The sequence below is a fragment of the Salvelinus alpinus genome, chromosome 31 (genome assembly GCF_045679555.1).
Source record: "Salvelinus alpinus chromosome 31, SLU_Salpinus.1, whole genome shotgun sequence".
Classification (NCBI taxonomy): domain Eukaryota; kingdom Metazoa; phylum Chordata; class Actinopteri; order Salmoniformes; family Salmonidae; genus Salvelinus; species Salvelinus alpinus.
The window spans coordinates 25841090-25854670 of NC_092116.1; the positions used below are offsets into that span (position 1 = coordinate 25841090).

The 13581-nt window shown below is 41.6% G+C and overlaps 1 protein-coding gene across 1 annotated transcript in view; it reads left to right on the forward strand.

Moving 5' to 3' along the window:
• The window catches only part of LOC139561143 (collagen alpha-5(IV) chain-like), a 112543-nt gene that overhangs the window by 67053 nt on the left and 31909 nt on the right, over positions 1-13581 (forward strand). The window contains exons 18-26 of the mRNA XM_071378037.1: positions 1050-1140; positions 1293-1580; positions 4206-4295; positions 4517-4587; positions 4997-5188; positions 6105-6273; positions 8217-8309; positions 8530-8634; positions 8950-9047. Coding sequence (XP_071234138.1) covers positions 1050-1140; positions 1293-1580; positions 4206-4295; positions 4517-4587; positions 4997-5188; positions 6105-6273; positions 8217-8309; positions 8530-8634; positions 8950-9047 — 1197 coding nt within the window. The remainder of the gene's footprint in view (positions 1-1049; positions 1141-1292; positions 1581-4205; positions 4296-4516; positions 4588-4996; positions 5189-6104; positions 6274-8216; positions 8310-8529; positions 8635-8949; positions 9048-13581) is intronic.

The window sequence follows — 13581 nt, forward strand, 5'->3', positions numbered from 1 at the left end:
ACGGCGCCTCCGGTCCACCCTCCATACGGAGCCTCCGGTCCACCCTCCATACGGCGCCTCCGGTCCACCCTCCTTACGGAGCCTCCGGTCCACCCTCCATACGGCGCCTCCGGTCCACCCTCCATACGGCGCCTCCGGTCCACCCTCCATACGGAGCCTCCGGTCCACCCTCCATACGGAGCCTCCGGTCCACCCTCCATACGGCGCCTCCTGTGCACCCTCCATACGGAGCCTCCGGTCCACCCTCCATACGGAACCTCCGGTCTACCCTCCATACGGCGCCTCCTGTCCACCCTCCATACGGAGCCTCCGGTCCACCCTCCATACGGAGCCTCCGGTCCACCCTCCGTACGGAGCCTCCTGTCCACCCTCCGTACGGAGCCTCCGGTCCACCCTCCATACGGAGCCTCCGGTCCACCCTCCATACGGAGCCTCCTGTCCACCCTCCATACGGAGCCTCCGGTCCACCCTCCATACGGCGCCTCCGGTCCACCCTCCATACGGAGCCTCCTGTCCACCCTCCATACGGAGCCTCCGGTCCACCCTCCATACGGCGCCTCCTGTCCACCCTCCATACGGAGCCTCCGGTCCACCCTCCATACGGAGCCTCCTGTCCACCCTCCGTACGGAGCCTCCGGTCCACCCTCCGTACGGAGCCTCCGGTCCACCCTCCATACGGAGCCTCCGGTCCACCCTCCATACGGAGCCTCCTGTCCACCCTCCATACGGAGCCTCCGGTCCACCCTCCATACGGAGCCTCCGGTCCACCCTCCGTACGGAGCCTCCTGTCCACCCTCCATACGGCGCCTCCGGTCCACCCTCCATACGGAGCCTCCGGTCCACTTTGCCAGATCAAGCATAAATCTGCTTTAACATGTGACCAAGTTGTCAGACTAAAGGCTGTGTAGTATTAGACTGTGACCACTAGATGGTGATACTAACAATTATATCACATTACTGTTACAGATGACCAGTGGTGACTACAGACAGTGCACTATTAGACTGTGACCACTATATGGTGATACTAACCTTTGTATCCCATTATATAGCTGGTGAGCAATGGTCCATCTACAGTTGGGCCTAAAGGAGATCCTGGGCGTCCTGGGGAGACAGGAAGGAAAGGAGACAGAGGACAACCTGGTAGGTACTCTATATTCATAAAGTTTGTCAGATTATAATGAATAAGATTATATGAACACAGAGGACCTGGTCCTAGATCAGCACTCCTACTTTAAGCGGCTTGGTGAACCCAGTTTCATGATCATTCCCCTTTGACCCCCTGTCCTCCCCAGGTCTCTCGGGTCCTCCAGGTCAACCAGGAACCACAGGTATCGGAGGTGGAGGCCAGCCCGGTTTACCAGGCTTCCCAGGAGAGAGGGGCCAGAAGGGAGACGAGGGCCAGCCAGCCATCTCCATCCCCGGGAACCCAGGACGAGGTGGCGCCCCTGGTCTGCAGGGACCTCCAGGACCTCCTGGGCCCCCAGGGGTCTCCAATGGGGGTATTAACTGTATAGGAGGGGCCACCGGGTTACCAGGACAACAGGGGAATATAGGATTCCAAGGAGAGACCGGACAGAAAGGTGGGTCGGAGAGCGAGCGAGAAAGAGTCAGAGAGAGAGAGAGATATAGAAAGAAGGTGGGTCGGAGAGAGAGACAGCAAGAAAGAGAGAAAGAGAGAGGGAGATAGGACCACAAACAAAAAAACATTCTCTTTCTCTCTATGTGCACTGGCTTAATGCTTCTTAGGTTTTCCTCTATGAGTTTTAGTTTAGAAAACAATCTCTCTGCAGAAGAGACAGTTACAGGGATGATTAAAAGCAGCTTGATTGCCGTAGCAACATCAGGTAAACTGGGCAGAAGGGTTTGGTGTTTCAAATACAGCAGTTCTGTAACATCTTTCATTGAGCCTCTCATTCTCCTTAAATGCCTGCCTCAACACGTTACGGAAAGATATTAACTGTATAGGATGCTCTGGGAACAGGTCGTCTGGAAACTGAACAGCCAATAAATTGCCAGATACAAACAGATGATTATCTTTAACAAAAAATGTGGTTCATACCCGAGTTCAACAATAAATAGCGGCTGAATTATCCTCAAGGCGACTACTTTTTTCCTCATTGTTAGGCTATTTGATGTGCAATTATTATTTTAAAAGTTTATAAATAGCAGCTAAATACTGTATATAACTACAGTATAGATAGTACACTGCATTATGAAACCCTCCCCCATAAGCTGGTGTTTTAAGGTGGGCTGGCTGTGTTATTGGGCATAAATAGAATGGTTTTACACACGACAAATTTCTATCCACTTTCTACACCATTCATTCTCAATGGCGCATTTGAAGATCAGCAAGTCGCTTTCAGTTTGCTAAAATGGTGTCTCATGAGGCGATTCTCAAGACATAACGTGCGCAGTTTGAGCTGGTCCAGGAAGTGATGTTGCAGGATGCGACCAGGGGAGAACGACTGGCCCCTCTCATTGAGTATCTCAAGTTGAAGGCCGACCGGAGTACCCCAAACTTCAATGAGAGGGGCCAGTCATTCTCCCTTAGCTAAATGGCCGATATTCTATTGATATAATTGTGGTGTTCTCTGTTGTTTACCTCCAGAGTATTGTCATAGTAACATGGACAGTAATTAACTAATGTCAGGGTTGGCGAGGTTACTTTCTAAATGTAATCCATTACAGTCCAAAATTGTAATCAGTAATGTAACTTTTGGATCACCCAAACTCAGTAATGTTTTCTGATTACATTCAGTTACTTTTAGATTACTTTCCCCTTAAGAGTCATTAGAAGAAGACAAAAATCTGTCACCAATTGAACGACATCTATTGCAGGATAAATCAATGTTAAAGTTTACATATCTGGCCATATATGGATGTTATATTTTACTTTATGGGTTGGTTATGTAGGCTTCTTCTAAACTATCGTTTTCAACTACATATAATAATATTATCATATCTTTACATTAATATATTTAATTTATAACTCCAAAAATTGCCCTTTTAAGTCTATCAAAAGTGAGCGAGTTTGAGCATGTGTCCATTATCAGCATGAATTAGATTGTGTGAAAAAAGCCCCATTTTATTCAATAGGCTTGGATCCGCACTATGCAGCTGTTGCAAGAGCGTATGTTTCACTGGTTGTCCACTGGTTTCAAAAACAATGATTGATAAGCAGCTTAAACTTCTTGAATTCAACCAAAATTGGGTTCAAATACACATTTAGATTTGTGAACAGCCATCCACATCAACCACAAACCGTAAGGTACAAATAGCTAAATAAGGATGACAGCAGTGGTGTAACCTACGTATCGCTGTTGTCCTTACTTCCAAGCGTTTATTCAAGTTGGATAAGCTTTGGATGCAGACAGCAGTTGCACCATTGGAAGACATAGCTTGGACTGTGGCCTACAAAAGCTTATTCCTGCTTTTTTCCCCGTGATCCATAGTGGTCTCATAGTGGTCTCTGACATCATAGTGGTCTCATAGTGGTCTCATAGTGGTCTCTGACATCATAGTGGTCTCATAGTGGTCTCTGACATCATAGTGGTCTCATAGTGGTCTCTGACATCATAGTGGTCTCATAGTGGTCTCTGACATCATAGTGGTCTCATAGTGGTCTCTGACATCATAGTGGTCTCATAGTGGTCTCTGACATCATAGTGGTCTCATAGTGGTCTCTGACATCATAGTGGTCTCATAGTGGTCTCTGACATCATAGTGGTCTCATAGTGGTCTCTGACATCATAGTGGTCTCATAGTGGTCTCTGACATCATAGTGGTCTCATAGTGGTCTCTGACATCATAGTGGTCTCATAGTGGTCTCTGACATCATAGTGGTCTCTGAGTTGTGGTCAGACTTGCTCAGGTGGAACAAACTTTAACTTGCTCCTTTTTTCAATGCTGATTTGAATGTCATTGAGAAAACAGACAAGTGTCAAAGATTTATTTTATCAAACATCCTTTCTGAATTTAAAAGTAATCCTCAAAGTAATCATCTAGTTTTTTTAAAAGTATCTGTAATCTGATTACAATATTTTAGCTGGTAAAGTAACGGATTACAGTTACAGTTTTTTGTAATCCCTTACATGTAACGGATTACATGTAATCTATTACTCCCCATCCCTGACTAATGTATAATTGATGTTGATGCCAAAACTGGGACTGTGTCTGACATCCATGTCTGTCCGTCTGTGTTTCAGGTGAGAAGGGAGACACCTGCATTAACTGTTTCTCCAGATGCAACAGTGTCCCTGGAGCACCAGGCCCTCCCGGACCTCCTGGGTTCCCAGGTAAGACTGCACCCCTCTCACCTGGTCACCTATCTCTCTACCTGATTCTGTATATCCTCAGCTGGTTGGACCAAGTAGAGAGGAGAAAACAGACAGCTGATTTGTCAATGTGCAGGCCACCGCAACACAATACTCTACATAAAACCTCTCTCTCATCCTTCTCTCCTCTCTCCTCTCACCTCCTCTTGTCCCTGTCTCCTCCCTCTCTCCTCCTCCCTCAGGTGGACCAGGAAGACCAGGGGCTAAAGGTGACAGAGGATTCCCAGGCGGTCCAGGGCCTTCAGGTTCTTCTGTAAGTACTTATTGCTTTTCATTTCCTACTTCCTGTTTTCAAACCCCCACTTCCTGTTTTCAAACCCACACAATTCTAGGGACAAATGTTTTGAATTGTATTATTGTTCAACATAAGAACATTGGATTTAGCCCCACCTAGCTCATATTGACACTGGCTTGAAGCTGGTTTGAAACTGGGTCTACACTTAGAATAACGGTATAGTAGGATAACCTAGAGACTGACTGACTAATTTAGGGCCTGTTTCCCGGACACCAATTAGAGAATCTCCATTGAAAATGCTTTTTAGTCGAGGCTTAATCCGTGTCCTGGAAACTGTCCCTAAGTGTCTATAATAGCCTTGATAGAGTATCTAACAGACCCTCCCATCCTTCCATCTCTCTCTCCTCTATCCTGCTCTCTCCCCCAGGGTTTGCCCGGTTCCCAGGGTGCTCCTGGTTTCCCAGGAGAGAAGGGTGACCCAGGTGATGCTACTGATGTGAATGGGGTGGGCGGAGACAAGGGAGACACAGGGTTTCCAGGACCCGCTGGCCTGCCTGGTCTGGACGGAAGACCTGGTCGCGATGGAGGTCCTGGAGCTCCTGGACCCAAAGGAGCATCTGTGAGTGGCAATGTTTTCCTCTCTCTCCCCTTCATCCCTCCCTCCCTTCATCCATCCATCCCATCCAACCGTTCTTTACTCCCTCCATTTCTCCTTACTCTATCCCTCTTTCCATCCATCCTTCCCCTCTTTTCTCTATACCTCCATCCCTACCTCTATCCCTCCATCCAACCATCCATCTATCCATTCATTCATTCATCCATCCATCCATCCATCCCTTCAGCTTTTCTCTTTCCCTCCATCCCTACCCCTACCTAGTGGTTAGAGCATTGGGCCAGTAACCGAAAGGTTGCTGGATCGAATCCCCGAGCTGACAAGGTAAAACTCTTTCGTTCTGCCCCTGAACAAGGCAGGTAACCCACTGTTTCCCGGACGCCGAAGACGTGGATGTCGATTAAGGCAGCCCCCCCCTCTCTGATTCAGAGGGGTTGAATGTGGAAGAGACATTTCAGTTAAATACATGCAGTTGTACAACTGACTAGGTGTCCCGCTTTCCCTTACCTCTATCCCTCCATCCATCCAACCATTCATCCATCCATCTCTCCCACAACATAGCATTCTATATTAACCTCTTTCTCACTCACTCACTCACTCACTCACTCACTCACTCACTCACTCACTCACTCACTCACTCACTCACTCACTCACTCACTCACTCACTCACTCACTCACTCACTCACTCACTCACTCACTCACTCACTCACTCACTCACTCACTCACTCATCTCTCTCTCTCTCTCTCTCTCTCTCTCTCTCTCTCTCTCTCTCTCTCTCTCTCTCTCTCTCTCTCTCTCTCTCTCTCTCTCTCTCTCTCTCTCTCTCTCTCTCTCTCTCTCTCTCTCTCTCTCTCTCTCTCTCTCTCTCTCTCTCTCTCTCTCTCTCTCTCTCTCTCTCTCTCTCTCTCTCTCTCTCTGCAGGGATCTCTATTAGTGAAGGGTGAGCGAGGACCTCCAGGTGAGCCCGGTTCGCAGGGTCTCCCAGGTGACAGGGGTGCCATCGGATCCCCAGGCTTCGGCCCCCAGGGGCCCTCCGGAGAGAAGGGTGTCCAAGGTGTCTCAGGGAGAACGGGAACACCTGGAGCACCAGGTGAGATACGGGATGTAGTGTCTAACATGTTGATAAAAGTGAGATACATATGTCCAGGGATGTAGTGTCTAACATGTTGATAAAAGTGAGATACATATGTCCAGGGATGTAGTGTCTAATATGTTGATAAAAGTGAGATACATATGTCCAGGGATGTAGTGTCTAACATGTTGATAAAAGTGAGATACATATGTCCAGGGATGTAGTGTCTAACATGTTGATAAAAGTGAGATACATATGTCCAGGGATGTAGTGTCTAACATGTTGATAAAAGTGAGATACATATGTCCAGGGATGTAGTGTCTAACATGTTGATAAAAGTGAGATACATATGTCCAGGGATGTAGTATCTAACATGTTGATAAAAGTGAGATACATATGTCCAGGGATGTAGTGTCTAACATGTTGATAAAAGTGAGATACATATGTCCAGGGATGTAGTGTCTAACATGTTGATAAAAGTGAGATACATATGTCCAGGGATGTAGTATCTAAAATGTTGATAAAAGTGAGATACATATGTCCAGGGATGTAGTGTCTAACATGTTGATAAAAGTGAGATACATATGTCCAGGGATGTAGTATCTAACATGTTGATAAAAGTGAGATACATATGTCCAGGGATGTAGTGTCTAACATGTTGATAAAAGTGAGATACATATGTCCAGGGATGTAGTGTCTAACATGTTGATAAAAGTGAGATACATATGTCCAGGGATGTAGTGTCTAACATGTTGATAAAAGTGAGATACATATGTCCAGGGATGTAGTATCTAACATGTTGATAAAAGTGAGATACATATGTCCAGGGATGTAGTGTCTAACATGTTGATAAAAGTGAGATACATATGTCCAGGGATGTAGTGTCTAACATGTTGATAAAAGTGAGATACATATGTCCAGGGATGTAGTGTCTAACATGTTGATAAAAGTGAGATACATATGTCCAGGGATGTAGTGTCTAACATGTTGATAAAAGTGAGATACATATGTCCAGGGATGTAGTGTCTAACATGTTGATAAAAGTGAGATACATATGTCCAGGGATGTAGTATCTAACATGTTGATAAAAGTGAGATACATATGTCCAGGGATGTTGTGTCTAACATGTTGATACAAGTGAGATACATATGTCCAGGGATGTTGTGTTAGTTATTTTCGTTATCATAATTTTGCCATTAGCTGTGCCTGGCATCAACGACTACAACTGGTTACCAGTAGCTTTGTCTGGCATCGACGACAACAACTAGTTACCATTATCTTTGCCTGACATCGATGTCAACAACTGGTTACCATTATCTTTGCCTGGCATCAACGACTACAACTGGTTACCAGTAGCTTTGCCTGGCATCGACGACTGCAACTGGTTACCATTATCTTTGCCTGGCATTGACGACTGCAACTGGTTACCATTATCTTTGCCTGGCATCAACGACTACAACTGGTTACCATTATCTTTGCCTGGCATCGACGACTGCAACTGGTTACCATTATCTTTGCCTGGCATCAACGACTACAACTGGTTACCATTATCTTTGCCTGGCATCGACGACTGCAACTGGTTACCATTATCTTTGCCTGGCATCGACGACTGCAACTGGTTACCATTATCTTTACCTGGCATCGACGACTGCAACTGGTTACCATTATCTTTGCCTGGCATCGATGTCAACAACTGGTTACCATTATCTTTGCCTGGCATCGACGACTGCAACTGGTTACCATTATCTTTGCCTGGCATCGACGACTGCAACTGGTTACCATTATCTTTACCTGGCATCGACGACTGCAACTGGTTACCATTATCTTTGCCTGGCATCGATGTCAACAACTGGTTACCATTATCTTTGCCTGGCATCGATGTCAACAACTGCTGTTCTTCTATGACTACAACTCTTGTACCCCAACACCCTAATCTCTGACCCTTGACCTCTGACCTGTAGGAGGTAAAGGGGAGCCGGGTCAGACGATAGCAGAGAAGGGCCTCCCAGGACCCCGAGGACAGGATGGAGACCCCGGTCTACCTGGAAACCCAGGTAGATAACACCTGTACCTGCACAGGTCTACACTTACCTTGATGGATAGAACTGGTAGTTTAGCTCTCATCCAGAATGATGATGGAGGTAACAGACAGATGTTTGGTGTTGTTTGGGGGAATATTTGATGTAATTCTATGAGGTATACACACTAGTGAACTGCTTAGTAGTAGTGTTGTAAATGTTTGCCAAAACTAAGTCTTCACTTACGTGTCGACAGGTAACCCCGGCGGGCCAGGACAGCCCGGTTTCCCCGGGTCACCAGGTCCCAAGGGTGATCCCGGCCTCTCTGGCATCGGACTGCCAGGACCCACCGGAGCTAAAGGTAAACACTAAATACCTGGACAGGTACAGCCTCACCTTTATGGTTATAATACGAACTCCAAGGTCCAGTTTCCCAGACACAGATTAAGCCTAGACCTGGACTAAGAAGCGTTTTGAATGAAGAATCTCTATTGAACATGCTTTTTGGTCTAGGACTAGGCTTAAGGCCCTGACAGACGCACAGGATGGAACAGCCACAAGGTCACTCTTAGCACCATAGCACAGAGTTATTTTAGTTTTTTACAGGAGTGCCTTATAGATTAGTATACTATTATCATTATCACTGACCTGTCATCTCACCTGTCCATGCATGCAGGATTCCCTGGCTCACCTGGTTTGCCAGGTGGTCCCGGAGGTCCAGGTAGACCAGGTGTGGACGGGTTCCCCGGACAGCCAGGTGCACCTGGAGCTAAGGTACAACCCACTACTGTAGATACAGACTGACTCTACTACTATAGATACAGACTAACACTACTACTATAGATACAGACTAACTCTACTACTGTAGATACAGACTAACACTACTACTATATATACAGACTAACACTACTACTATAGATACAGACTAACACTACTACTATAGATACAGACTAACACTACTACTATAGATACAGACTAACACTACTACTATAGATACAGACTACTATAGATACAGACTAACACTACTACTATAGATACAGACTAACACTACTACTGTAGATACAGACTAACTCTACTACTATATATACAGACTAACACTATTACTATAGATACAGACTAACTCTACTACTATAGATACATACTAACTCTACTACTATAGATACAGACTAACACTACTACTGTAGATACAGACTAACACTACTACTATAGATACAGACTAACACTACTACTATAGATACAGACTAACTCTACTACTATAGATACAGACTAACTCTACTACTATAGATACAGACTAACTCTACTACTGTAGATACAGATTAACACTACTACTATAGATACAGACTAACACTACTACTATAGATACAGACTAACACTACTACTATAGATACAGACTAACTCTACTACTGTAGATACAGATTAACACTACTACTATAGATACAGACTAACACTACTACTATAGATACAGACTAACTCTACTACTATAGATACAGACTAACTCTACTACTGTAGATACAGATTAACACTACTACTGTAGATACAGACTAACACTACTACTATAGATACAGACTAACACTAATACTATAGATACAGACTAACACTACTACTATAGATACATACTACTATAGATACAGACTAACACTACTACTATAGATACATACTACTATAGATACAGACTAACACTACTACTATAGATACATACTACTATAGATACAGACTAACACTACTACTATAGATACATACTACTATAGATACAGACTAACACTACTACTATAGATACAGATTAACACTACTACTATAGATACAGACTAACTCTACTACTATAGATACAGACTAACACTACTACTATAGATACAGACGAACTCTACTACTATAGATACAGACTAACTCTACTACTATAGATACAGACTAACACTACTACTATAGATACAGACTACTATAGATACAGACTAACACTACTACTGTAGATACAGATTAACACTACTACTATAGATACAGACTAACTCTACTACTATAGATACAGACTAACACTACTACTATAGATACAGACGAACTCTACTACTATAGATACAGACTAACTCTACTACTATAGATACAGACTAACACTACTACTATAGATACACACTACTATAGATACAGACTAACACTACTACTGTAGATACAGACTAACACTACTACTGTAGATACAGACTAACTCTACTACTATAGATACAGACTAACACTATTACTATAGATACAGACTAACACTACTACTGTAGATACAGACTATCTCTACTACTATAGATACAGACTAACACTACTACTATAGATACAGACTAACACTACTACTGTAGATACAGACTATCTCTACTACTGTAGATACAGACTAACACTACTACTGTAGATACAGACTAACTCTACTACTATAGATACAGACTAACACTATTACTATAGATACAGACTAACACTACTACTGTAGATACAGACTATCTCTACTACTATAGATACAGACTAACACTACTACTATAGATACAAACTAACACTACTACTATAGATACAGACTAACACTACTACTATAGATACAGACTAACTCTACTACTATAGATACATACTAACTCTACTACTATAGATACAGACTAACTCTACTACTGTAGATACAGATTAACACTACTACTGTAGATACAGACTAACACTACTACTATAGATACAGACTAACACTAATACTATAGATACAGACTAACACTACTACTATAGATACATACTACTATAGATACAGACTAACACTACTACTATAGATACAAACTAACACTACTACTATAGATACAGACTAACAATACTACTATAGATACAGACTAACTCTACTACTATAGATACATACTAACTCTACTACTATAGATACAGACTAACTCTACTACTGTAGATACAGATTAACACTACTACTGTAGATACAGACTAACACTACTACTATAGATACAGACTAACACTACTACTATAGATACAGACTAACACTACTACTATAGATACATACTACTATAGATACAGACTAACACTACTACTATAGATACAGATTAACACTACTACTATAGATACAGACTAACTCTACTACTATAGATACAGACTAACACTACTACTATAGATACAGACGAACTCTACTACTATAGATACAGACTAACTCTACTACTATAGATACAGACTAACACTACTACTATAGATACAGACTACTATAGATACAGACTAACACTACTACTGTAGATACAGACTAACACTACTACTGTAGATACAGACTAACACTACTACTATAGATACAGACTACTATAGATACAGACTAACACTATTACTATAGATACAGACTAACACTACTACTATAGATACAGACTACTATAGATACAGACTAACACTATTACTATAGATACAGACTACTATAGATACAGACTAACACTATTACTATAGATACAGACTAACACTACTACTATAGATACATACTAACACTACTACTATAGATACAGACTAACACTACTACTATAGATACAGACTACTATAGATACAGACTAACACTATTACTATAGATACAGACTAACACTACTACTATAGATACATACTAACACTACTACTATAGATACAGACTAACACTACTTCTATAGATACAGACTAACACTACTACTATAGATACAGACTAAAACTACTACTATAGATACAGACTAACTCCACTACTGTAGATACAGACTAACTCTACTACTATAGATACCGACTAACACTATTACTATAGATACATACTACTATAGATACAGACTAACACTACTACTATAGATACAGACTAACACTACTACTATATATACAGACTAACACTACTACTGTAGATACAGATTAACACTACTACTATAGATACAGACTAACTCGACTACTATAGATACAGACTAACTCTACTACTGTAGATACAGACTACTATATATACAGACTAACACTACTACTATAGATACAGACTAACACTACTACTGTAGATACAGACTACTATAGATACAGACTAACTCTACTACTGTAGATACAGACTACTATAGATACAGACTAACACTACTACTATAGATACAGACTAACTCTACTACTATAGATACATTCTACTATAGATACATACTACTATAGATACAGATTAACACTACTACTATAGATACATACTAACTCTACTACTATAGATACAGACTAACACTACTACTATAGATACAGACTAACACTACTACTATAGATACAGACTAACACTACTACTATAGATACAAACTAACACTACTACTATAGATACAGACTAACACTACTACTATAGATACAGACTAACACTACTACTGTAGATACAGACTAACACTACTACTATAGATACAGACTAACTCTACTACTATAGATACAGACTAACACTACTACTATAGATACAGACTAACTCTACTACTATAGATACAGACTAACTCTACTACTATAGATACATACTACTATAGATACAGATTAACTCTACTACTATAGATACAGACTAACACTACTACTATAGATACAGACTAACTCTACTACTATAGATACATACTACTATATATACAGATTAACACTACTACTATAGATACATACTAACTCTACTACTATAGATACAGACTAACACTACTACTATAGATACAGACTAACTCTACTACTGTAGATACAGACTAACACTACTACTATAGATACAGACTAACACTACTACTATAGATACAGACTACTATAGATACAGACTAACTCTACTACTATAGATACAGACTAACATTACTACTATAGATACAGACTAACTCTACTACTATAGATACATACTACTATAGATACAGATTAACACTACTACTATAGATACATACTAACTCTACTACTATAGATACAGACTAACACTACTACTATAGATACAGACTAACTCTACTACTATAGATACAGACTAACACTACTACTATAGATACAGACTAACTCTACTACTATAGATACAGACTAACACTACTACTATAGATACAGACTAACACTACTACTATAGATACAGACTAACACTACTACTGTAGATACAGACTAACACTACTACTATAGATACAGACTAACTCTACTACTATAGATACAGACTAACACTACTACTATAGATACAGACTAACTCTACTACTATAGATACAGACTAACTCTACTACTATAGATACATACTACTATAGATACAGATTAACTCTACTACTATAGATACAGACTAACACTACTACTATAGATACAGACTAACTCTACTACTATAGATACATACTACTATATATACAGATTAACACTACTACTTTAGATACATACTAACTCTACTACTATA